This window comes from Rhea pennata, chromosome 17 (genome assembly GCF_028389875.1).
Source record: "Rhea pennata isolate bPtePen1 chromosome 17, bPtePen1.pri, whole genome shotgun sequence".
In the NCBI taxonomy this organism is placed as follows: Eukaryota; Metazoa; Chordata; class Aves; order Rheiformes; family Rheidae; genus Rhea; species Rhea pennata.
This window is the reverse complement of record NC_084679.1, coordinates 217,683-244,053: the sequence shown is the minus strand read 5'-3', so window position 1 is coordinate 244,053 and position 26,371 is coordinate 217,683. Positions and strand designations below refer to the sequence as shown.

The following is a 26,371-nucleotide window of genomic DNA, read 5'->3' as shown; positions in this document are numbered from 1 at the left end:
ACATATTGCACAGATGTTGAATCCCTTTGGAAGTCCAAATGACCAGGCTTCATCAAATACTAACAAAATCTTCCCTGATAGGCTTTTAAGGAAATTGAGTAGCTATGAGGTTAGAAATATGGTACAATCAAGGATCAAATAAAGCACAGGAATAAATGGCTGATTTTTCAGTGCAGTGAAAGGTTGATAAGTGAGTTGGTCTAGTATAGGGTGTTGTGACTAATGGTAACATTTGTATAAGTAAACAAACATCTCACTTTATTCCCTCAATGATCAAATTGCTCTATTTTACCTGTATCAATAGCAGATCAGTCTGAGATGTCTTCAGGCTTGTTAACATTTGGGCATGGAGAGCAGGAGGGCAAGTGTCATCTGCCAGCTGAATGCTGATGAATAAAGTTAGGCATGACACATGCTGTGGGGTATTTTACTGTAACAGTGAGGAAAATATCTTGAATGTGCCTGTGAATGCAGCTGGAATGCCTCAATGCAGCATAATGCCAAAGCTTAAAGCGGTAGGGTATGGGAGGCTTATATTTGATCTCTGCATGTAACTGGTTCAACCTTAATAGGTTTTAAGCTGGGCCTCCCAGTCTCCTTTTGGATTTATTGTTTTTTTTCCCAAAATGTTCTCCTTCCTCACCTAGAAATAGTAAGTGAAAAACTAGACTACTCTAACGTAATAAATTATTCCTTTGAGAAGGGCTACCTTCAGGACATAAGTGCTGAATAATTTTGTGCTCCCTTTTCTGTTTCTCTGATGAAAATCAAAACATTGGTGTGTCTTTTCTGTACCTACCTGCTTCATGTAATTTGTTACATTACATGAGAAAAAGTAGGACATCTAGACTGCGACTGTGCTGTATGTCCTAGGGACTACTAATGTAGGTGATGTAGCCTAATCCATCTTGGTGGTTGTTGTATACCTACAGTTTTCCTGCTTAAACAAGATGTATTTATTGAATTTCATTCTGTAGTATTCGTTCAGCCCATGTGAAGAAGTTTTTTCCCCTCCTTGTGTGGACAAGCTTTAGCCTTACAATAGCTGTATCAGTTGAACTGGGACTGGGATGCTTGTCTCTGTCCTGGGCTGTGGGTAACAGGTAGCATCAGCTGGTCTTGGATGTCAGCAGGGTAGTAAGGGAGACTGATACTTGCAAGCCTTCCAAGGGTTTTGGCCAGAATGTAGATCAATAAGCAGAAGGATTTTGCTCCTGTGTGGCCAGTTAGAATATGCAGGTGGATAACTAATTGCTGTTGGAGTATAATTAATGAATTTTTGGCTGAAGTAAGATGAAACTAGCCAGCATGCTCGCTGCAGAAATACAGGACTGCCTGAATAATCATGCCTAGCTTTAGCTTCTCTGGTCATGTGGCTGGACTTCTAAAGGGAGAGAGAAGGAAAGGAACTACTGTGCTGATTGAAATCTTTATTGTGGTTCATTATGGAGTAAGTGAGCTCCTATATTCTGTTTTAGAGGAAAGTTATGGTGATATTCCGTCTCCTTAGATGTTGCCACAATCAATTTGGAGTTCAAGTAGCAACCTTTTTTCTGTTGCAATTTTGGATGTAAGGTAATAGGCAGATTATTCATCTGGACCAATCTCTTCATTGCTAAAATGGAGACTTTGAAGCAGCTCTCCATATATGAAGGACACTTAAACTGCTGCTATAAATCTAATGAAATGTTAGCAATGAGTGACACAGCGTACCTTTTTGTTCTAGTTACCTTTCTAGTCCATAAATGAAATCTCCCCTGAATCAAACCCTTAGCTTCTAAATAAATTCTGTGCATCCTTAGGCCAAATCATTGTGTATATGTTCCACAAGTTCCTTGTTTTGTCAATTAACCTCCCTATTCCGCATATCTGGAGATGATCTGTTTCTTGGTGCTGACTTCAGTTGTTTACTTCTGCTAGCACGTGCTAGCAGAAGTAGCAGTTACAGAAGATAGGATTGATGAATAACACAAGATTTCCCCAGCAAACAGTGCACTCACAAATGGATGCAATAAATATGTATAGGATTTCCTCTTATTTGACACCCCTTTCCCAAACTCTCCATTTCATCTTTCCTTGTTCCCCAGAAGTCTGGCTGGCAAAAACTGAAAACTATTAATTGAAATTTCACAACAATGTTTTTTTTCCTTCATTTCCTAGTATAACTTGTCTATTTTAAGTAAACTTTTTCTTATTTTTCTAGGCCAGTAGTAGTTTTACAAGTTGTGCTGGATGATAATATGACCTATTGAGGCTTCTCTGATTCTATCTTTTAAACTTCATGCTTCTGAAATAAGTTGTGTTATTTTTAACTTTCTTCTTCGCTTTCCTTCTCTGTTAATCTAGCAAAGCTCCCCACAATTCTGAGCCTGAGCAAACAGCTATGTTTGTTAACAGCTTACTGCAAAATGCACAGAGTAAGATTATTTTACCTTTCTAGGGGTCTTGGACTCTAGAAGAGCAACTGCTCAGTTGGTTAGAGCATGGTGCTTCTAGTTCCAGGGTTGTGAGTTCTATCCCTGTGTGGGCCACTCATTTGATGGTTGGACTAAATGATCTCCAGAGGTCCCTTCCAACCTTACCAATTCTATGACAGGTGTGTCCTTTAAAAATCACGTGGTTTCCAAGGTCCTGCCTACAGAGAAGTACTTTGTCTTAATAGCAGGCTGGTTAGCTCAGTTGGTTAGAGCGTGGTGCTAATAACGCCAAGGTCATGGGTTTGATCCCTGTACGGGCCACCCATTTGGGGGCTGGACTAGATGATTGCTGGAGGTCCCTTCCAACCTCAACAATTCTATGATTTAACTAATCCTTTAAATTCCGCATGACATCAACAACTTCATGGAAAGTCAGGGTCTGAACTAGGTTGCAGCTCAAAAGTGAACTGTACCGAGTTTGGAAAATCGGTTACAAATCGGTTCAAACAATATAAAGAAAAATCACGATCTGTCTGGAGACTTAAGTTACTGTGAAATTTTGGATTAGCATGTAGTCTGTCAATCTACTTCCTAACTTTTTGGGGCTGAAATATAGTCTCCAAATGGGTAGCTCAGAGATGGGCAAAATAAGTTTCTTTTTCCTTTTTTTTTTCTTTTTTTTTTTTTGAGGAACTGTTGCAGTAACTGCACTTCTGAAAAATAAAATGCTGCCTTCTCTGGGGTGTGTGTGCATGCATGTGTTTTGTTTTGTTTTTTTTTAATTCCCTCCTAACACTCCTGGAATTTCTATCTCAGTCAAGTTTATTCCTTTTCTAGGTGTATATCCTCTAAACTTCTGGCAAGGAAAAGCAAATGGAGATTTATTTTCAAATTAGAAACTTTAATCAACTGGTTGTTTTTGTTATTGAATGGTGACATTGATTCTTTCTGGGCCCCAAACATTTCTTGGGGTTGAACAGACTCATTTATGTTGTACAGTACTTCTTAGATCTCTTCCAACTTCCCTTTTCTACTAGAAAACTTGCAAAGTATTTCTAACTCTGTGTCAGGTTTTTAACTGAAGCCCAAGGGAGTATGTGAAACTGACCTGATACTTGCAATTTAAGCCTCCACTGAGTGTTGTAGGACAAATCTAGCGTTTCGAGAGACTTAAGCTTTCTTATTTTTCCCAGTCAGTTATGGCTATATCTAATGTTCTGATCAGGCCACTAGCATGTTTTTGGGTCAGTCTTGTTTTGTATAGTGCCAGAACTCTTAGATTTTACTATATAGCTCCTGTCAGCCCTCTTCTGTCAAAGTAGTCTATGAACATATTATTTTACTCTTCATTTTTCCCTAAAGTTCGCCCTTCCTTAGTAGCATTGTACTTACCTCCTTTGCCTGCATCTTTCTACCTTTTTAAGGGGGAGGGGGAAGCAATTATAAACATGACTGTTTCCTCTTTGCTCTGTTAATATTGAGGTAGGAGAAGTGAGGAGGATTTCTCTTTTTACAGGATAATCGAAGCACTTAAGTGCTTGAGAGAAGAAATCTGCCCTCAGATTAATCTTGGACATTCGTATTTGCTCGTGGACCTGTGCATCTGAGACCCTGTGATGGGAGGAGAGGCTGGGGCTCATTGTGAGTGGACTGGGGGCTTCCCTTGTGGAGGGCTATCTGCAGTTGCTAGTACTTACTGTGCTGCTGTAGCAGCTTACTGAGCTGCGTGGTGCAGGCACTTGATCTGAGCCTGTGCAGTAAATCTGAGGCAGATGTGTTGAATTTGAGCGTTGTATGCATCTATTACTATGCATGCGGATGTGGTGTGTGCTGTGCTGCTCTGACTTGGGGCAGTCCCAGCAAGGAAATGAGAGCAGGCTGCTGCTGCTGGGTATGTCTTTCAGCTGGCAGTTTGCTTTTTCTCCTGGGGGGACTTGCAGCTGAGCCATGGCACAGGGGAGCTGCTCGCATGCACTTTGTGTGTTCTGAGCCACAGGTTGAGTATTCCTTTTTTTGAAGAAATACAGGAATGATGCTAAGTGTGCTGATGTTTGGCCAGTTACACTGCTCAGTGAGTGATTTGTGGGGGCATGCCTGTCTAGGTTGCTTCAGATCACTTCCAAGGTCTGGCTCCCCAGTTAACGAACTCACTTTGGCTTCTCAGTTTTCCACTACTGTTCATAGGATCTGATAGTGTGTATAGTACTGGCCCATTGACGTAATAGGATTTTACTGGGCTTTTCTGCGTGTTGGATATACTCTGTTGTCCATTTATTTTTTATGTTTAATTACAGCATAGACTGGGTTTCTCATCATACCTCCAGGCATACTTCCTTGAGTAATGTAGACTGAGAGGATTTCAGAGAGCTTCCCTACAGAAAGCTCAGTGGAACTCGCTTGTGGGTTCTGTGCTGACCGCTGGGTCGAACCACATAATCACAGCTGATAGCCAAGAAAAACACACTGCTGGTATGATCAGGTCCTATAATGGTACATTTTGTGGTAGTTTAGTTTTTGGAAGGATGATGTTCTTCAAAACAAAATCCTCTGAAAACCAAACTTCATTTTAATGGAGAAGTTTTGTACTTGCACTGGAGGCTCAATGTTCCTCTTTGCATAGCTAAACTCAATGATCCAATGGAGCACAGGATGATGGAGAAGTTCTTCTGTCTTTCACCTCATTAGAAAAGCTGCTATATTCCAGCTCCTGCCAGCATAAAAACCTCGTGTTTTATCAGGCTGTAGAGACAACAGCAACCTCTTTTTTTTTTTTCTTTGAACTACTCTTTAGTTCTTAAATTTTTTTTGTTTCTGTTTTTACAGTTCGGGATTGCCCTTTATTTAATAGCACTTTCTATTGATGCATTTTTAAAAGTCTCTTATACAAAAAAGCTGTAGCCTGAGCCTTTTCTTCCCAACAGGAAGCTAGTACTACTGGGTTGGAATCTTACAGTTAACGATCTTAAAGCATTTTTTTGGCAACAGGTTGCTCTGCTAGTACAAAAGAATAAACTGATATGCAAAAGTAATGTTCTTCATTCCACTGTGTTCCTAAGTAGCAGAGGAAGCAATACAGTTTTGTGGTGCTGGAGTTGTGTTAGTAACTCCATTACATTCAAAAGCACATCAGTGGCAAAAGTCTTTCCAAGCTGAGATAAGACAAAACTGTTCTGAAGAATGAGTGTAAAGTAGTTCCTGTAGTTCTTAAGAAATAATTTCCCCTTTGAGAAGTAAGAAGTTAAATTGTGAACAGATTCAGAGGAAATAAAAAGCGTTGGTAACATTAGCTTGACTGTTTTGCAGCCTTGTGTGCCTCATAATGAATATTTTAATATGTAAGCTGTACTAGAATACATTACACAATTTGTTCACTGTACTCACTGGATTGTTTTAGCACGCTTGCTTTAGTTCTAAAAAGTCTTACTTTGTGTCCTGATGCAAACCGCTCTAGATTGCCACTGTTTTCCTCTCTACTCAGTGCTGCTTTTTGTTCTCCACATAATGAAAGTGGAGAAATTACTTGTTTTTTAATAATGGCAGCATGTAGCAGAGGGATCAGCTGGGTCTGACCTTGTTACTGAAGTAGGTGGGAGAGAAGAGCGGTTTTCTAGTGAGCTCTGGTTCTGTATTCCTTTAGATGCTCATCTTCAGTGACCTCAGCTCCAGTTGGTAAATTTGAAATTCCTACATCATTCCTGGATTCTGGTGTTGGTGGAGATGTTTGAGACATACAGACAAGTTGGTGTTTTTTCAGTGGACTTAACTAATACCTGAGTAATTGTTCTGTGCTGTAGAGCTGTCAATTCTGAAACTTATACTGGGATAAATCAGTCTTTATTATACTGCCTTGCACCAAGAAAGTCTAGAAATTGGCCCAGTTCTGTATGTGTGATGGGCTGAGCTCTCATCAGTCCTCTGTTTCTGACTGGAGTTTTCTCCACATTTCTCTTAACATTAGATGTTGCTCAGTGGAGGTTGAGGTGGGTATTCTTTACTGAATAGGTAATACTGGAGGTATGGGAAAGATGACTTTTTTGCAGCTTTCATGAGATAGCCAGGGTGTGCTGATTCTGTTTCTGCAAGCAAATCTAGTAAGAATAATTTCAGCAGTGAAAGCTGCAGACAAGGTTCATATGTTTTTGTGTCTTGTTAAACATACAGCTTTCAGGTAGGAAAATGACAGTGATGGAATCTTGTCCCAAAAACAAATGAATCTGAAAATGAATTTACACTACAGAAAGATACTACTCCCAAGATTTGTAGAATACAGAGAAAGTAAAAAAATTTATAAACCTAAAATTGCTGAGTGTGCATGCATGTGCATGTTTAAACCATCCTCATATTTCATTCTTGATTTCCCCCTCTTTGTTAGATGCTGAGATTTGCTAGCTCTTTACTGTTACAGATTGAATTGTAAGCCTTGGACTTCAGTCCCCTAAATGTAAATAGTTGCAGTAGCAACTATTCCATTAATTTTTAAAGCACCTTTCTGCCCGCATGAACAAAACTTTTATGTTTTTGCAGTGTCTGCTTTTCATTAATAGGTTAATGGTGTTTGATTTAAAGAGTGTGGTGCTGTTTAAGACTTGCTGAAAGCTCTGCTTGTCAGATTTTGTGGGGTTTCTCTTACTTACCAGCCTCTTTCCTTTACACACTGAGAATATTAGGGCTTGCAGGGGAGCTTGACATTCCTGTGAAGATTTCTTCCAGCCTGCAGGGCAGTAGGATTTTCCCTGCTTTCTGGATGGAGAACCCCTGTTTTGCCAGGCAGGGAAGTGCCATATCTGACAAGTGGGTAGAAGTCTGTCTCTTGGTCTCTTCTCTTCTACTCCCCTTTAAAATGTGAGATGTGTTTCATACCATGTTGCAGAAATGTCTTCTCTTGCCATTAGAACATGTATCAGTCTGATGTTCACAGATGTTATTTCTACCAAAGCCTCTTGCCAGCATGGAGATTGCACAGGCCAGAACAAATGATACACTGTTGGAAATATGTCTCACAATATTCTCCGCTTGCTCTCCATTGTTTTTGGAACAGGAAATCAATGTGCAGCAAGTTCATTGATGTCAATAAATCACTTCATGTTACAGGCATCACCAGATGCATGATGTGCCACAGATTCCACATCTGAGGGCACTGAAAGTTTTGGATTAGAGCCAAGTACTAAACAAAAATGTTACGTGAAAACAAGCAATTTCAAACAATCTGATTGGATTCTTTTGCCATAGATGGAAGCACCTTTTCTGAAGAACTTCCTTCTTCTAAAGAAGTTCTTACTCTATAGGAGTATGAACAAGGACAAAGTGAATTCATTGTCATAGCTTTATTTGCTTAGGAAGTTCTCTTCTGTATACTTAAAGAAAAGGCAAGCCAGTATTCCAGAGTATATGTATATTAGCCTTTATCAGTGTATTTGGTTCTGTTAAGATCAGACCTTGATACTCATCCATGGCTATCAGAAATCTTTTTGATGCCAATTATAAACACACATATGCTTTAGGAAGTACAAACAAGGAAAACTGAAGCAGACATGTTAGTGTCTCCATCAGGTGTAGAGAGAAGCTGTTTTAGCTAATTACACACAATGCAATCATCTGATGCTAAGGAAAGATTATCACCGTAGCAAAAGGCAAATCTAGAACAGAATCTTACAGGGAAACTTAAAATTCTTGACTTTGATTCCAGAGTTCTTGAATATGTCCTGAGAAGTAAGCCCTGCAGATGAACTTCCAAAATCTGAGTATATGTCATTCTAGTTCATTGTGACAGCTGTCTCAGTACTGTGAATGAATCGACCCTTTTCCCTTCCCCCACCTGTAATACATGCAAACAGCTGTACAGGATTAGAAAATTAGTTTGCAATTCAATGTGACCTGAAAGTGGCTAGTACCAGCTGCTTTAGAAGAAGGTGCATGCACCAAAGAGTGGTGATTCTGTTCTCCAAGATTTTTTTTCCTTCCTATTACAATTGGTCATTGAAGCTGAATTTTAATATTAAACTTTCTTACTCAGTCTTACTTACAGCTTCTCTCTACACCTGATGGAGACACTAACATGTCTGCTTCAGTTTTCCTTGTTTGTACTCCCTAAAGCATATGTGTGTTTTTAATTGGCCTCTCTCACTTCTGTGATTCTTTATTTGCTCTTTCCCATTAACAGTGAATGAGGATTGAAGTTATGCAGAGAATTGAAAACTTCCTCTACTTGAGTTTTCCTTCTTTTTGCAGCTTCTCATTATTTAGTATGGTAGTCCAACAAATCACCTTAATAGAAATAATTTTCTGTACTGGAATGCAGTATGCAGTTATGGCTAAGAAGGCCAGTGGTATCCTGGGGTGCATTAGGAAGAGTGTTTCCAGTAGATTGAGGAAGGTGATCCTGCTCTGCTCAGCCCTGGTGAGGCTGCATCTGGAGTACTGTGTCCAGCTCTGGGCTCCCTAGTATGAGAGAGATACAGAGCTACTGGAGAGAGCCCAGCATAGGGCTGCAAAGATGATCAGAGGACTGGAACATCTGCACTATGAAGAATGGCTGCAAGAGCTGGGCCTGTTTAGCCTGGAGAAGAGAATACTGAGGGGGTCTTATCAGTGCCTACAAATACCTTAAGGGGGGGAGTGTCAAGGGGTTAGGGCTTCAGTAGTGCCATGCAACAGGACAAGAGGCAATGGGCACGCACTGAAACACAGGAAACCCCCTCTGAATATGAGAAATTTCTTCACTGTGAGAGTGACGGAGCACTGGAACAGGTTACCCAGAGAGGTTGTGGAGTCTCCTTCTCTGGAGAGATTCAAGGCTTGCCTGGATGCAACCCTGTCTACCATGCTCTAGGAGACCCTGCTGAGCAGGGGGGTTGGACTAGATGATCTCCAGAGGTCCCTTCCAACCTCAACTATCCTGTGTGATTCTGTAATCTGTAAAATGGTTTTATTTCTAATGTGGTATGTCTGCTAGATTGTTTCAGGATCTAATATTAGCTTGCTGAAGTGTCTGCCACTTTGAAAAATGATTTTTTGCCTTGATTTGGAGTATAGAACATAGAATCAAAGAATAATAGAAAAGTCTAGGTTGGAAAGGATTTCTGGAGATCATCTGATTCAACCTTGTGGTGTGGCCTAACAAATGCCAAAATAATCACATTCCTTAATCTGCTGGCTGTACTCCTGCTGATGCAACCTCACTATCTTGTAGCTGCTGATGGAGCCTCAACTGATGAGTAACATTCAGCTCTGTCCACCGGGATCCCCATGTCCTTATCAGTAGAGCTATACTGTAGCCAGTTAGACCACAACCTGTACTACTGCTCAGGATCTTTCCATCCCATGTTCAGGACTTTGCATTTGTCTTCCTTAAACTTTGTGTAATTCTTGGTGGCCCAAACTTCCAGCCTCTTAAGGTGTCTCTATCTGGCCCTTCCTTCCAGCATATCTACATCTCCTCTCAGTTTGTTGTCCTCTGCAGACTTCAGTGAGCATCCGTTCAATCCTGTCATCTGGATTGATTATGAAGATATTGATTATGAAGATATGTCAGACCTTGTACTGAGCCCTGAGGAATTCCACTCGAGCAGCTGACGGTTTGACTTTGAGCCATTAACCACCATCCTTTGAGTTAACTGCCGACTTTGTGTCATTTTAACCAGTTTTCCACCCATCTTATAGCCCATCTGTCCAGTCCATATCCTAGCAGCTTGTCAACAGGGATGTTGGAGACCCATGTCACATGCTTTGCTAAAATCAAGGTAAATGACATACATAGCTGTGCTCTTATCCACAGAGCAAATTACTTCATCATAGAAGGCATTCAGGCTGGTCAAGAACAATTTACACTTGGTAAATCCAAATTGGCTTTTTCAATCACCTTGTCCTTTGTACACCAGGAAATAGCTTCCAATAGGACCTGCTCCATAACTTTTCCCAGGGACTGAAATGAGGCAGACTGTTCTGTAGTTTTCCAGACCTCCTTCTTGCCCCTTTGTAGATGGGTGTAAAATTTTGCCTTTTCCAAGCATCTGGAACCTTCCCCTGATCTCTGCGACCTTTGTGGAATGATAGCAACTGGCTTTGTAAAGATGTCAGCCAACTGTCTTAGCACCATTGGGTGCATCCTCTCAGGTTCTATACAGTACTATGTATGGAACTAACTGATTTGTACAGATGATTCCCTAACTCAACCTTCTTGTATTATTAGTGGTTTGATGTTTGCCTCAGTTGTTGCCCAGCCCCATTCAGTGGCAGATCCACATCTTGCTTGTACCTTCTCTTGCTATTAATGTACTTACTGTTCTCGACATTTCTTGCTAGTATGAGCTCGAGCTGAGCTTTTGCCTTCCTAACTGCATCTCTGTGTGCCTGAGCGATGTTTCTATATTTGTCATAAGGAATCTGCCCCCTTTTCCATCTCACTTCCATCCAATTTCTGGAGGCTTTAGCAACAAAATACTGGATTGTCTCTGAATCATGCACTGTGTGTGTGTTAAACCTCTTAGGGTGAACAAGGAAGATCTTGATTAAGAGAAACCTGGTAAGAACTCTCTTCATTGCGTTTTGAATGAAAGAAGCGCACTTGGTCAGACTGCTGCTTATGTATAGTATACTAAGACTTGTTTGGCCAAGGGAAAGTTTACGAGAGATGCGGCCCCTGAAGCATACTAACAATTTTCCCCCTCTATATAAACATTGAAGTCATTTGGTTGGCTTATTTCACTCACTTCATTTGAGCCATGATATACTCCAGGCTTTGGATCAGTCCTTAGGAGCAGCTTCCATGGGACTTAGAGGTAGGGAATGAGACCTTGGTTTCCACTTACCACTTCCAAGCTCAAGAGGCTGGGTAAGTAAAGATCCTTGAAGTCTACAGTTAGTTATCTGCCACTGCTTCTGTTCACCTGTGCAAAGCTAAGGAGAAGGAGGCTCATTTCCTCTCAGTTACCAGATGCTGCTTTTGCATACACCTGTTTTTTGGGGAAGTTTTGGGAAGAAATTGAATTTTCCTGATGATAGACTTTTCCTTCAGTTATCTTTATTCTTCCCCTGCAAACCTCATAAAATTTATTTCAAAAGCCTGTCAAGTGAAGGAATGTGAATTCATGCGGAGGGAGCAGAATCGATGCCAAGTGCATTCTGGGTGGGAAAGCTATGGTATTTCTGTTGTTTCAGGCCCCAGAGCAGTATGGAATTCAAGTCTTAGCAAAAAGACTAAACAGTTATGCTGTGTTTTAGAGGCTTATGCAGTGTATTTTTTTTTTTTAATTTATTTTTTTTTCACTGCAACTATTTGAAACAACTGATCCTTTTTCCCCCTCACAGAAAATAATTACTGAGTTTATTGTTGCCGTGGTAGTTTGTCCTTCATGTCACGGTTAGCGTGTCAGAGCTCTGCAGAGGCAAGTGGTGAGTACAGACTTGCTGTGCTGTTCTGAATTTAAGTTGGGATACCAGTCAGAGCTGATGTCTAAAGCGAACATGTTTGTGATCCAGAAACATCCAGGAGCCTCCACGAGACTGAATTTTTGTCTATGAATCCTCATTCATCCTTATCCTTTTGTGTCCTGTGATCTCCAAGTTTTGAAACTAAATGATTCCTTAGTCTGTTACATGGTGTTTTCCCCACAAGCTCCCCAGACTTTCTCTTACAGAAAAGCAAAGCAAGGGGTCTGTAGTATAGAACAAGAGTGCTTCAGCCAAGACTATTTTGGGCTTGTATGAGTATAGAATGCGGAGGTGTGTGCTTTCTCAGCTTTCTGGAGAAAGTCACTTTACCTTCACTTTGTTTGTCTTCCAGAAGAAAAGATTAAATAAGTACCTTTTTCAAATGTATTTTAATTTGTCAAGTAACTCCTCCAGCATGCATCTGCTTTAAAGGTTCAGATAAGGTGCTATCCTGTTTCTCTGCAGCAGATTTCTGCCTTGATGAGAAAGGAGGAGGAGGGTCTTGTCTGTGTTGCATTTCTGGTATGACAGGCAGAGCCTGTGTAGGGAGGGGATCCTGCAGCTCTTGTTTGTAGGGGAGTGGGGAGGGAGGAATTTTTAGTAATTTCTTCTAGCAAGATTGACCTTGGAACTGACACTAAAGTTGGCACTGGCAGAGCTCCAGTATCTAGCTGCCTGAAGTGACTTAACCAAGGGAAAGGGATTATTTGCAAGGTAGGTATCTGATGCTTTTATTCTTTTTAAAGTTTCTCCTTTTTAAACTTAAAGTTATGGAAAGACTCCCCTTTTTCTACTCAGCTCTTTCCTAATCTTTTCTTCAAGTAGTGCGGTGTTGCCTTTAAAACAGAGTAAGCAAACAAATGGATTGTGTCTATGGGCTAGTGAGGGTGAAAATGAGCTTTGATAATCTAATGATACTGGAGAGGATGGGACAGAATTACTTTTTTTTTTTTTTTTCCTTTTTATTGAAAATAGCCCCAACCTGTAACTGCTTAAATATAACCCATGTTTCCATATGCAGCTACAGGTTAGGATTACAATCTTTACTGAGTAAATACCTAGCGTCCTCAAATGCCATTTATGAGAGTCCAGAAGGTGCCTATAGAGCATGTCCATGTGCAAGGTGCAGTTAATCTTAGACCTGCATGTTAGACCACCTTCCATCAAACTGAAAAGCTCCATTCAAACATTCAAATTCCACACTTCTGTTTTAGATGCTGCTTTTTTGGAAGCTCGTGCTAGAAAAAATCCTTGATATTTCACTCTTGGTTTCGTTTCTGTTCTAGGCTGGCATAAGTCCTTATGCTGCACTACCTTCTTCATTTCTATTGTTTTTCTAGCCGTGCAGTGAAGTCTGGTCAGACAGCTAATCTTACTGGTCTTTTTGTGCAAACATCTCCCCAGATCAGGGTAAGAAAACCGCTCCTTTGTCTGAGAATCAGAATTAACTTTCTTGGAAACCAGAGATGAGGACAGGTACTTTCATTGAATGTGTTCTGCAGTAAGCACTGTCCACTGCAGCGGGTGGTGCATTGTAGCATCTAGATACCTAGTTAGTAGATGTAACACTGGTATTTTAAACTCGTATTCTTAAACTAATTTGCAGACTGACATTGCATAGATGCTGTTAACCCTATTATGGAAATTTGCAATGCTTTCTTGATCTACTGAGGCTAGTGTGATTTAAACCTGTGGAAACTGAACAGAGTTTGGGGACTATCTCTACTTTGTTGTCATGGAATGCTTTTATGGACAGAAAATTTGTTAGTGATACACTCCCTGTCTTACTGGCCTTGACTCCTTAGATTCTTCTGTATTTTAAACATCTGTTCCTCAGAGCATGGGGTTACCCTTCTGATTTGCACCTTGAACATAATTCTGCATTTTATTTGAGAACACAGATCAAGACAAACTCACTTACCATGTCTGTTTTCTCACCCCATCCTGTACAGGGGAGATCTTGAGCTCTTCTGTGTTCTTTTGTGGTCTTAGCTGGTCTTGCAGTTATATCACGTTCACTGCTACAAAAATGTATCTCAGTCTTCCCTGCTTCTGGCAGGTATCTGTGAGCCATCCTTAAATCTCTTTTTTGACACTTTCGCCCTTTTTTGTTCTGCCTGGTAATCTTTCACTTTTGTTTTTTCTTTGATAAAATCAGGGGTGGTAGTTATCCAGAGGATAGAAGATATGTGCTTAAAGTAATGTTTCCTATCCCCCTTTTCCTTCAATCCCCAAACAAAACAAAGGTATTCATTCTTGATATTGCAAAATCATAAGCATTTGGTATAGGTAGATTATGCAAATATTTCTGTCAAATACATAGCTAAACTAAGGGGACAATACTTTAACTTTGTATTTTATAATATTCTGATATGTCAGAGACAAGTGAGAACCTTAAAAAGATGGAGATGCTTACATTTGTGGGTGTAACTCCCTATATGATGAAGTGGAAATGAAGTAGTTACATCTTCTGTCTCTAATCTTGGCCCAACAGCAGTTGGGGAAGCTGAGTAATTTGAGAAGCTGGATAATTCAGATTCCAGTTCTACTGACAGTGCCAGAATTCAATTTCCTTTTCACATCTCTGGAGAAATTTTCATGAAGGAATATAATTCTTCACAATGACTCTGAAACTTTAGGTTGGACAGGCAATATCAAAACTAGTTCTGCTAGCCTATACTTTGGGTTTTTGAAGCAAATATTCCTTCATGGACGTGAGCCACTTAGGTTCCTGTGATATATACTTACATCATTTCTTAGCTTCGCAGAGCTACAATTATTGATCGTGTGCTGAATTTTCAATAAAAATTGATCATAGATTCTGTTAGTGCACATTGCATGTGAGTAGATATGACTAGCTTTAAAAACGCACAAAAAGTGGACAGGTATGTGGGGTCAAAACCCCAAAACAACTGAGAATTTCTATGTCGTGCATTTTTTCCCATGTTATTTCTTGACACCTGATTAGTAGTAGAGGACTGAGAAGGGAAGATGATATTGGGAGGTATTGACAGTACTATCTGGAGACCAAAACTTAATTAGGAAAAGAATGAGAGGAATAAATAGGTAGTCTTACTGGAGAGGTGGTTCTTTAATTTGATTGTTACTGATCTCATGTTGCTGTGACCCAGAGAGCACACATTTTAAGCTTCATGTGTCTCTTGTTAATGTTTCCATACTGACATATCTCAAGAAACCTTTCACGAGGGGAACAGAGGTCATATCACTAAGGCTACACAGCTGCTCAGTGAAGGCATTAATAGCATGGGCAATCTTTTAGCTATTTCTTGCCAAAGGGTGGAGGGGAAAGAGTGATATTCTGCAGCTTGTGGGATTTATAGAAGTGAATGTACAATGAATTCAACAAGAGGAAAGTTTGGGAACATAATGCTTTGTCTCAAAGGTGTGTTACTAAAGTTTTCAATACTCTCTAGATCCCATTTTTCAAACTTGCTTTGTATTCCTTAATACTGAAGTCTTGGTGTGGGAAAGGAAGAATTGGGAGCTGGTAGTATTGTGCTTTTGTTTTTAGTGGATCTGAAGTTAGGGAATTTGTGTGAAGCTGATGTATTCTATCTGACAAACTACTGGAATTGTATGCAATGTACAGAAATGTCAGCTCACTTTGCTTAAATGAGCACAGGCCCCAAAGTGATATGACTGAATCCCCATGCTGTGTATAAACATTACTATTCAGCTTCTGCACCCAAACAATAAATGTTTGGCAATGTTTGTACAATGTGGGCTTAATGACTTGGGCTGATGCTAGCTTGTGATCTTTGCATGATGTGAATGTACGCTTTGACTCTTTCATTCTTTAGGCCCTTTGGGATCCTTACTTTAGTGGGTGGTGAGGAGGGGAAAAAAAAAAAACTATGAATGGTTTACTGAGGCAGGCTGGCTTTTGTGTTAGGCAGTGGAGTCTCAACATAAAGCGTGAATGAAATATGATTGGCCAGGATGTGAAACTGGAGGTGGTTTTATGCAGATAAGAGCTTTTGAGTAAAAACTGTGTTCTCAGAGTGATGGAACCATGAACATCGGTCTAACTGTAGATCAGAAAGGCTGCTATATGGTTTGTGTTCAGGTAAAAGAAAGTTGCAGCAGGTAAGGTAGGAATTGGTCATTACATGAATGAAGAGGTGTGCATTACATGCAGAAGCAAACGAACAGATCTTTAGAAATGTAAAAATTAAAGTTCTTTTTTGGAGTGAGGGAATCAAGTCTCAAGAATCAAGAAGACAGTCAACCTGTCTTCTGTTGGCAGGTGAGATGGAGATGGAATTTTGAGAAAGGTGATCAGTTTGTCATTGGTAATTTATTCATGAGGTATGAGATCTGGACAAGGTTGATAGAAAAACTGGTTTGAGTTGAGGTTTAAATAGTCTACATATATATATATATATAATGTATATATATATATAAAATTAACATTGAACTATGTTAACAGGTGAGAACACCCAGAGAGAAGGTGTCAGGAGTGCCTGCACAGAAAATCATGACTAGCCCAGAGGAAGAGGAAACAAATGGTGCTGGAGAGTGAGAACAGAGATCATGGTCCAAGTTCTGAGTGTGATAAGATTACTAAATTGCTAAATTGTACAATCTGTAGTTGACTTTATAATGCCACTTGATTATAAGAGCTGACACTGAGTAGTTGAATATGATTTCTCTGTCTTAATGATTACACAGAGCTGATGACTACTGTGTCTGACTTACCTCTCAGCTGACTATTGGTGTTTGTCCTGCAAATTTCCAAATTCACTCATGTTCGAATAGTCTAGCCAACCGTTTGGCTTTACAATGCATATGATTTTACAGTACAATATTTTTGTCAATTTACCTTTCCTGAAATATACCAACTTTGAGGATTGTTAGCATAATATAATTTGTTTCATTAATTACTCTGAGGTTCCAGTGTGATGCAACAAGATCTTTGTACTTGTAGCCTGCAGATGTACCTAGTAAATTGTCTACGTTTGCCAGCACAGAGCCTGAGGCACTCTCCTATTTCGCTTGCTGCTTACACTCAGTTTTGCGTTTAGGTTTGAGGTTTTTCATATGCAGAATTACTCTGCCAATGTGTGGAGGTTTAATAAATTTCAATTTTCAATCTTTTACACTCTGCTAAGAAATGTAAGGTAGAAAATATTTTATAGCTAGGTTCTTGTACTGAATAATGAAATTCACTTGCTCTGAGTGGTGATCTTGCTTAGGTAGCAGTAATGGTAATAGGCAGCACTGCCATGTTGGGGTAGAATTCTCCTTTTCTGACACATGCTTGTTCTTTGCTAGCCACAGCCCAGTTTTCCTCTAGGTAAGTAGCTCACAGTGCAGCCTTGCCATAGCTTATGAGTAAATAGATGTGTTCTAAGTGGGCTTGATTCAGAGGGTTGAATGAGAATTTGAAACTTCCTTCCCCTTGGCATGAATACTGCTGTGTGAATGGTGTGAATTTTGTAATAAGGAGATGAGTTCCTGCTTTTTTTTTTTTTTTCCTACTTTCATTGACATATTTGCCAGGGCTTTCTTTTTTAGCTTCTTTCATCAGAACAGACTCCAGAAATTTTCTAGGAAACCTAGTTCTGAGGAAAAGGTTCAGGGCTAAAGTACTGTGGTATTTGGAAAAGGAGTTTCAGAATGCAGTACAATGGTATATAAGTACTGAATTGAAGTCACTTCTTGTCTGGAAAAAGTGTGATATTTTCCAGATCTCATGTAGTTCTTTGTTACGTATCTTCCCGTCCAGCTTCGTATTCTATGTAATATTTGAAGGCTTGTGTAGCTTTTCAAAGACAGCTCATTTAGTTATACACATTGGTCGTAGTGCATATTTCACAGTTCTGTCTCTGTATTTCAGATTTAATGCCTGGTGTATTCTGTGTGATACACATGCCTCAACCAATATGAGCCAGGATTGTCATGCATATTTTGTTTTGAGGCAGCTGGAAGCACATGGTGCTCTCCCAATTCTGCTCAATGCATGCAGTTTTCTTGGAGTCTTCTTTCTTGTGCTCTTGGAAGCTAAATGAGAGGATTCTTCTCAAAGATTTTATGCTAGCTTTTGGAGAACATACACCTGCTGAAGTACCCTTCTGAAAGGGAGATCCTGTTGGATAACTTTCTTCTGACTGGTAGGCAGGAGGTTTGCAGAGTTAGGGAATGTCTAATCTTTATAATTCTGGAATCTGCATATCAAATTTGTCATATGACAGGAGATACAGGGCTACAGTTTTATTTTGGAGAGTTGAGTGATAGTGAATGCGAGTAGTAATTTGCCAAAAGTAATGAATGGCTTTCTAGGAGTCTCATTGTTCCATTTGGAATGGGGCCAGTTTACCATGAAGCTAGATTCAAAGCGATCCAGCCGAGTCAGCCTCAGCAGCTTCTGCTGGCTTACGGTCTGCTAGAGTCAAGGACTGAATGACATAACAGTCCCCATTTCAGCAGAGCTCTGCTGTTGGTGCATGATATAAACCTGGTATGGATTTTCAGGAGTCATATGTTGGTACTTGACTGTGCCCCAGAGTGCTCTGTATGCTAGCTGCTGTTCATCTTCCTTTCTGACTAGTCTCATGTTTGTCTCCTCTGATTATGCCTCTTATTATGTAAAGGTAGAGTAATACAGAATTTATTCTGAAGTTTCACCCTTTCCCTGGGATTCTAACCATGAAGCTCACTTGAGTTCTACCGTTAGTTTGCTGTTAATATTGTAAGTGTGCCAAGTCCTGTGCCCTATGTTCCACCTGAACTGTAGCAAAATACTGATATCATGGTTTAAAAAGCTTTCTTATATTTAGTAAAGTTTAAAGCTATGACACCCAGAAGATCTAGTAAGGCTTTCTGTTTAAGTGGATTTGTCAGTTCTTGATGCAAATATGGAAGCTGTTTGCATTGTGAAGGCTCTATTGCTTTCAGATCTGTGACTTTTTTTGTCTACTAAACTGAACATATATCTTTTTCCAGCTCATCTAGCTTTTTGAAGAAGGCAGAGGGAGTGTTCAGAAATAGAACTTTGATTTTTGCTAAATGCCTGGGAGCCCAGTCCCACATAACATCCATGACCTGTGTATGGTGGTGAAATGCATGAGCTAGGATATCCTGAATGCTGATAGACTGTCATAGTAAATTTCTGACTGTCTAGAAAACTCTATTCAGAGGACTTTATCCACTGCAGATGTTTTCCTCTATTTTGAATTAAGTATAATTTGCCTCTGAATCAGAAGACTCTCTTAGGTGTTTGGGGCACATTGCTAGAGACAAGATGTTGGCCAATATTGTCATTCAGAATTAGAGAAAATTACCATTTTTTTCCTTAGGGTAAGAAAGTTCAGGCTTTATAAAAAGAAGAGAAAAGGCTTTTAACTTTGGTTTATCCTAATTTCCTGAAGTGTAACTGCACAATGTGCTTTGTGGCTATGATCTAAAGGCCTATGCCTTGGAAGCTGTTATGGAATAATGCAGTTCCAGAGGAAAGAAGCAGGTACATAAATGGAAAGAATTTTCTATTCCCCTTGGATGCCTTCCAACATGTTTCTGGACTAAAGTAGGTAGAGACTATATTTTTTATATGGTTGGGGGGAAAAAAAGGACAGACTTTTTAATCTCATGACACTGTATAGAAAGATTCTGAGCTGTTCTGCTGTTCCTGTAGTGGTTTGTAACACTAATGTCCTATCCTGGCAGACAAAAAAAAAAAAAAGGGGGGGGGGTGGGGACAAAAGGGTGGAAGTTTTCTTTTAATCATCAGGACTTTTTTTGAGGTGATAGTTACAGAGTAAAATGTTCCTCCTTCCTTGTTCCTTTACTGTTTGTCTGCTCTGTAACAGTAAGCCACTTAAAAATTGTGCGGCTCTTTGAAGTTATTTTAGACACTCAGCAGTGTATACAGATATTGTAACCTTGGATAAAAGCACCTCCCAGTCGTGGTTTCAGTTTTGCCCTTTCAGACATGTGGAAAGTGCCCCAGTACATTTCAAGGATTTTAAACTAGAAACTTCTTAGATATGGGTTACGGTTTCACAGCTTGATTGATAGACTAATGTCAAGGGACTGGTTCTCTGTCTTTAGATATTTAACACCGATTAAGCTTTCTGTTAACTTACAAGAGTGCATAGACTCTTGACTACTCATTGGACAAAGTATTTGTTTATGGTCTAACTTTATAGATTTGGAGCAGTTTGCAAACTCCATTTTTATTTGTACTGAAAAAAGTCAAATATACGTAGGGTCCTTTGAGGTTAAATATGTTGGAATATATGCACTGGCAGTTTTAGAGGAAGCCTTCTCTCTACTTGACTCCTTTCCCTGTTTTTATCTGTATGCTGAATGGTTTCTGTTAGGTGCTGATCTTAAGGAGTGTTTTATCTTCTGGTGGTGGTGAAGATAACTCACACTTTTAAACATAGTAAGCTGAACTGCTGAGCCTTGTGATAATGTGGAGAGCTCAGTAACACTTCCAATAGTGCATAGTAGTAAGTCATAATAAAAAAGACATAAGGTGAGTTAAGAGTTGGACGGAGGATTTTGCTGTCTGCCTAGTACTGTAATTTTTTTCTCTAAATGCAGATGAATTGGTGATATATTCTGAAAAATAATGAGATGTAGGAAAACTTGTTTGTATTTGTATGTCACAGCATATTTCTGAAAAACTTGAACTATCACTGCAAAATATAGGAAAGTCAGGGCCCCACAAGACAGTATAAATAGCTGTTCTTGGACTGAATGGCTTACAAATTGAAAGGTACAGCAATAAGGAGAGGGCAAGATGGCAAAGTAGTGATGGAGAAGAGATGGCAGGATTTGTGTTATGTGGTACTACTTTGCATGGATTACCGAGGTGTGTGTGTGTATATATGAGATGGATGTATATGTGAAATTTTGTGCAGGATAATCTTCTATAATCAAATAGCAGAAAACAGAATAGGCATATTGCTGATACCATTTTCTTTTTGGGGGGGTGCCTAGTTTGGCAAAGGTGAGATTTAAGGAAAGACAGCAAGCTGGATAAAGTACAGATTTTTCTTTTGTTGTGAACCTTTATATGAATGTGTGTGTATAATATATATATTATACCCTGGGTAGCTCTTGGGCAAGAGTCTCTGAAAAATCTTAGATTTTAACTGAGTAAATGAGGGAACAAGCAGAACATAGTAAATGGTGTAAGAAGTTAAATGTTTGATACCCTACTTTATACAAGAAGATATTATGCTAGTGAGGGATAGCAAGCTTGGAACAAATGAAGGAAACTTGAAAAATCCATGCATAGGAAGTTTCTTGCAATAATAAAATTAGAGACTAACTACATAGCATTAGAAGGAGGGAGGAGGAGGAAGATACTGAATTTCTGAAAGTAACAAAAATGTGTGTTGCTCTGTATAAGAAACATAAATATTTAAAAGAAATCTAAACTCTCTTGCTTCATGTTACCTCTCACTCATCACTTGGTTTAGAAGTAGCTAGAGACTATTTCACAATAGTTAGGCAGTTTCTTGTTCCTTACTTTGAACTGGATGATAGGGATATTCTAAGGGATGACAGACAGTTAATATTGTACAAATATTTAAAAAGACTGGTAATGCCACTCAAACATTAGTTTTGGATCTTAAATATTTAAAGCTTTTGTCAGTGACTCCACAGAAGATTATTTCTATCATTTTGCAAGGAGAGGCCCAAGGATAGCATAATACTTAATTCCTTTATATCTGATATGAGGACTTAAGATCACATTTACCTGGGAGCATTGCATGATTATTCATAAACAAGATAACTGTTCATATAACTGCAGGATTTAGAACTGAAGCATGCTTCAGGAAAGTACTGAATTCTTGACACATGCAACCTTATGCTTCAGTTTTTCTGATGTTACTCAGTTTTTAAAAAGTATAACTGTTCAAAAGCAAGCTATGTGCATTTTGTGAGTTCTATTGATTTGCTAAAGGTTTCTTTCTGATTCTGTTTCAGATGCATCCACTTGGACTGTGTAATAGCAACGATGAAGAAGACCTATATGAATATGGCTGGGTAGGAGTGGTGAAGCTGGAGCAGCCAGAGTTGGAACCTAAACCATGCCTCACTGTATTGGGAAAAGTAAGGGAGTAAGAGTTGCACAGTTTGAATAATTTAGGGTAAATGCTGCATGTAACTGTTTCTTGGAAGGGTTAGTTCCTTTCAGAGAAATATCAGCAAGAAGTAAAACAAGAGTAAAATGATTTTAGTCCATGAAATTTTCCCCTTCTGCTTGTTTTCACACTAGATGCTTTAGGGAGAACTGAGTCAATTGATAGAGATGATGATGGGGAGCTGAGTGCATACAGTTGCTTTTCAGTTCTGTAGGAGCCTAACAGATTTTGGCAAATAAAGCTGATAGCAGAAGCAGTAACTGAGCAGAAATAGGTGGATTGCTAATGTGATGCTGAACTTGATCAAGGAAGCTTCTTATCAAAAGCAGTTAATACGAAAGCATTTTATTGTTTTTGCTGCCCCTCAGTATCTGCTGATCTTTACTTCTCAAAGCCTGGCATGATGAATAGCAGACACTGCCTTTGCTTTAGGAGTCCTGTAGTATCCACTTTGGAATGACAGATGCATAATGACTGTAGTGTGACTCCTGCATACCCATACCTTATGCAGTGTGTCAAGAGTCTGGACACATCTCCTGTGTGTCAGTTCATGTGCAGTGGTAATTCAGTGGGTGAAAAAGACTGGCCAGGTACTTCCTGAGGCAGTAATTTTTCTCAGTAGCCATCATGCAGCTCCCCGTTCTGTATTTCCTTGTCACTGTCTGCTCTGCTCTTCCTGAAATATCTTTTGTTCTCTATCTCCTTCTTGCTTGTTGCTGCAACTTCTCTCCATCTTTTCTCTCCAGCCCTTCTGCGCGGTCCTCCCTGAGCTCTAGTTATGCCCTTATTTAGAAGGACTTCTCAGATGTCCTTTGGATATTGTTGAGTGCACAGACCACAGGCGCATCAGCTATGAGCTTTCTGCAGCTCTGTCAAGCGAGTCAGCCCTGGGTATCTAATGGGGGAACAAATCGCATTGTGATTGGCTGAGTCTCTGAAAAATTCTATTTCCATGCAAATTGGTGCGAATGGCTACATGAGCAATCAGTTCAGCTGGTAAACTGTTTTGCCTGGCTAGTGTTACCTGCAGCATGTGTATATGGGATGTCTTTTGATTGTCCCCAGGATTTGGTAGCTGTTTGACTTAAATTGGAAAACCAAATAGTGTGTGTGCACAGATGAAGACCTTAAGCGGGGGGGGGGGGGGGGGGGGGGGAACATTTTGTCAAGAGAGGGTGAAAAATGAAAAGCTCCTTATTCAATTTAAAAAAAAAATGAGGGAAATCAAGAAGCCTGTTTGGTTGGTTTATTCTCACTTACTTAGATTTCTCCTGTCTCCAAAGTGACTTTTTCTGCACTCTTGGATCTTAGACAAGTTACTGCATTTGCCTTTGAGTACAGTGATGGTAAACTCCTTGCTATTCCAGAGTTCTGCATGCCCAGCTGCAACATCTCCTGTACAGAGAATTTGGATATTAGAAGAGCAGAACTGATGACAAATTAAAAAATGTATTGTATATGCACTTTTGCACTTCAACTTTGCTAGCATTGCAGATATCCAGGTATTATGTGAGATAGATGGCAAAGCCACCCCTCAATATATGCAGAACTGCATTAATGACTCAGGTGGGTAAAAGTAAGGCTATTTTGAATGCAAATATTCTTAGCTCCTTATAAGATGTAGTAGTATGCATAAAACTGAGGATGTAGACCTTATAAACTGATTCTGTTTTGTCCAGTGCAGTCTGGCTGTGATCACTGCTGCTGGGAACAGGTGAATCTCCCCTCTGGTGTTCCCCTTTGTTTCTTACTGCTGAAATTGGGGTTGGGATCTAGTATCTTTTCTATGGTTTTAATTCTATTAGAAGCTATTCAATGAAATGAAATCCGGATCTTGTATATGGGAAAAGTTATGTGGTTGGATCAGCTTGATCTATTGATTTCAGGATGGGAATGAAGTTAGTGCCATGAAGGTGGGAAAAGTTAAGGACTTTCTTTCAGAACTGTTGTGGGCATAATTGAATGGTTAAATACCTAAGCAATTCATAGCAAAGTTTCCTTTTTCAGCTTACAGTAAATGTGGCCAGTTCTGTTTGTTTAGAGACTTTTCATTGAGAAAGCTAGTTTGAATGGATAGTTATCCTGGCTCAACTGAGAAAAACTTACATGCATAAAGAATGGATATTCTTGTGAGTTTTTAAGCCTGTCTTAACTGGATTTGATGAAGATTTCTGCCTAACTCAGATCAGTTTTGCCATACAAAGCATAAAAGAATGCAAAGCTCCTGTTTTAAGGGAGCTGGTTTAAACCCTTGTTGTTAAAACTTCTGAAGTTATGTTGAATAACGTGCTAGTGGAAGCAAAAAGGCCATTGGTTTTGTGCCTATGTGATGGATTCATGCGCATGTGAAGAAATAAATGGCAAGTTTTTCTTCAAACTGCAATGGTAAAGAACAAAAACTGATGATGTGTTTAAGACTGTGGAAATTTTGGAGTATGTTGAAGTAAAATGTAGAGAATATTTAAAAGCTATTTGTAGTGCTGAATTCCATGAGATACAAATCTGGGACAAAGATGCATGTTTTCTTCTTTTTTTTTTTTTTTTGTTTTTAATAAAACAATAGTCTGTTTCCAGTAACTTCATTCTAACTGTTTATCCATTTGCCAAATAGGATCAGTGGATGTAGAGAAGTTAATGTGTCCATTTCATATATATGAGTTGCTCATTCTTTTTAGATTTATGTGGAGTAATGGAAGTGAAAGCACAAGTATTTTTCTTAAAAAAAAAAAAAAAAAAAAAAAAAACACACACACAAAAAACCCACACACTTCTGTTAGAAGGCCCATAAAAACTGGGAAAGGGGTGTATGTGGCAGCTGTGATTTAACACTGCCTTTGATCAGCGCGCAGCCCTGCTTGAGGCGGCGCTGCCTGCAAGTGAAGCAAAGGCCTGGCTCTACTGATCTCATGAGCTCCTGAATAGGGCTCGAAGGGGAATGACAGAGGGAGAAGAAAGCCTTGGAAATGAAAAGGAAACCCCATGAACCCGACCAGTATTATTGGCTGGATTTACCTACCAGGGCGCCACTCGGTTTCTGCCAGGCTAATTCTGCCCTGGCTTCTCCCTCGTGGCCGGAGCCCGCCTCCCCCCTTGCTTTCCTCCTTTCAGAGGGTTTTTGTTTGAGGCATGGCGGCAGCAGCTCTGTTCTCAGGCTGGGAACCCACTGAGCCTGTTGCCATGGTTGCTGGGAAGCTCTTGGTGCCATGTGCTTCAAAGGGAACCTTTCCCCTGCCGGGCCCTCGCCTCCCCAGCGCCCTCCTGCCGCATGGCGACCCCGTACGCGCGGCTGGGTGCTCCGGTGTGCCGCAGGGCTGCTGGCGGGCTGGGGTGAGGGCGCCTGCTGCCTGGCGGGCTGCGGCCCACCCGGCTGCGCCTGGAGTAACTGCTTGTGCAAGGTGGTGAAACGCAACCCACCAGAGGCCCTGCTTCTTATTTTAATATGGAAACTGAGAAAATACTGAAGACTTACTTAAAACTAGAATGTCTTCTCTCTTCCACAGGCTGGTTAGCCCATAGGAAGTTTTTTTTTTTCTTTTCTCGTTTCTCTTCTGCTAAAGAACAACTTCATGGTATTAATAGGACATGTGAAATTAAGGACATGCATCTGAGTAGACCCTAACAAAGAGAGGATGTCCCTGCTACTACAGCTTCCTGTTTTCTTCAGATCAAAGGAATCTGTGAATGTGAGGAAATTCCTAACGGCTTTTCCAGTATCCATTCACTACTTTTCTCTGTTTTGAGAGTTTGTTTACAAAATGTTTACCCAAATATTTACTAAAAATTCCCTATTTCTGGCATCATAACTATGATCACACTACTTAGGTTGGAGCTAAAGTCATCATAACTTGAGTCTTCATTATACAGTCTAGTTGTAATTCTTAATCATTTGTCTAACAAACAGTTTAAATGTGAAGATTCTTGTAAGGCAATCAAACGTGAAATCACAGGATTATGTCAGTAGCTTAGTTGCTGTAAAAAGTGATCTATCAGATTTGAGGAGCCAAGGCAGCAGGGCTTCTTGGGAGGGGGTTTATGGACTTTGTGAATGCATGTAAACTAATTGGCTTCTATTTAACTTCCCCAATACTTCTATCCAAGAATATTGAAAACTTCACTGTGAACCTGGTCACTTTGCACTAACTGTAGAAGTATAGGTGATTTTATTGTCCAGTTTTAGGCCTTGCTCTGCATTTGTTTCCTGTCCTAACAGTTATATTACTTAATGAAGCTTTTGGGTGCCTGTCTGTGGCAGAAGAGGGAGAGACTTAGAAATGCATTTGTAAATCACGCTGTCATGAGAAACATAAAAATGCTCTATAGGTTAAGATATGCTGATTGAATTAATATGTATGGGTGAACAGGTAACAACTGATGCACTTCCTAATTTATTACTTGTGAAAATCT

At 39.8% G+C, this 26,371-nt stretch overlaps 1 protein-coding gene and 1 non-coding gene across 3 annotated transcripts in view; both read left to right on the top strand.

Annotated features, from left to right (window-relative positions):
- The window catches only part of ZNRF3 (zinc and ring finger 3), a 101,400-nt gene that overhangs the window by 39,616 nt on the left and 35,413 nt on the right, over nucleotides 1–26,371 (top strand). The window contains exon 2 of one of the 2 annotated variants that reach the window (XM_062590100.1): nucleotides 21,810–21,935. In XM_062590100.1, the coding sequence (XP_062446084.1) occupies nucleotides 21,810–21,935 (126 nt within the window). Of the gene's footprint in view, nucleotides 1–21,809; nucleotides 21,936–26,371 lie in introns of those variants that run through there. The other variant, XM_062590099.1, reaches the window with a different exon arrangement.
- TRNAI-AAU (transfer RNA isoleucine (anticodon AAU)) lies at nucleotides 2,665–2,738 on the top strand. The gene has a single exon. It is a non-coding gene; the product is annotated as a tRNA-Ile (tRNA).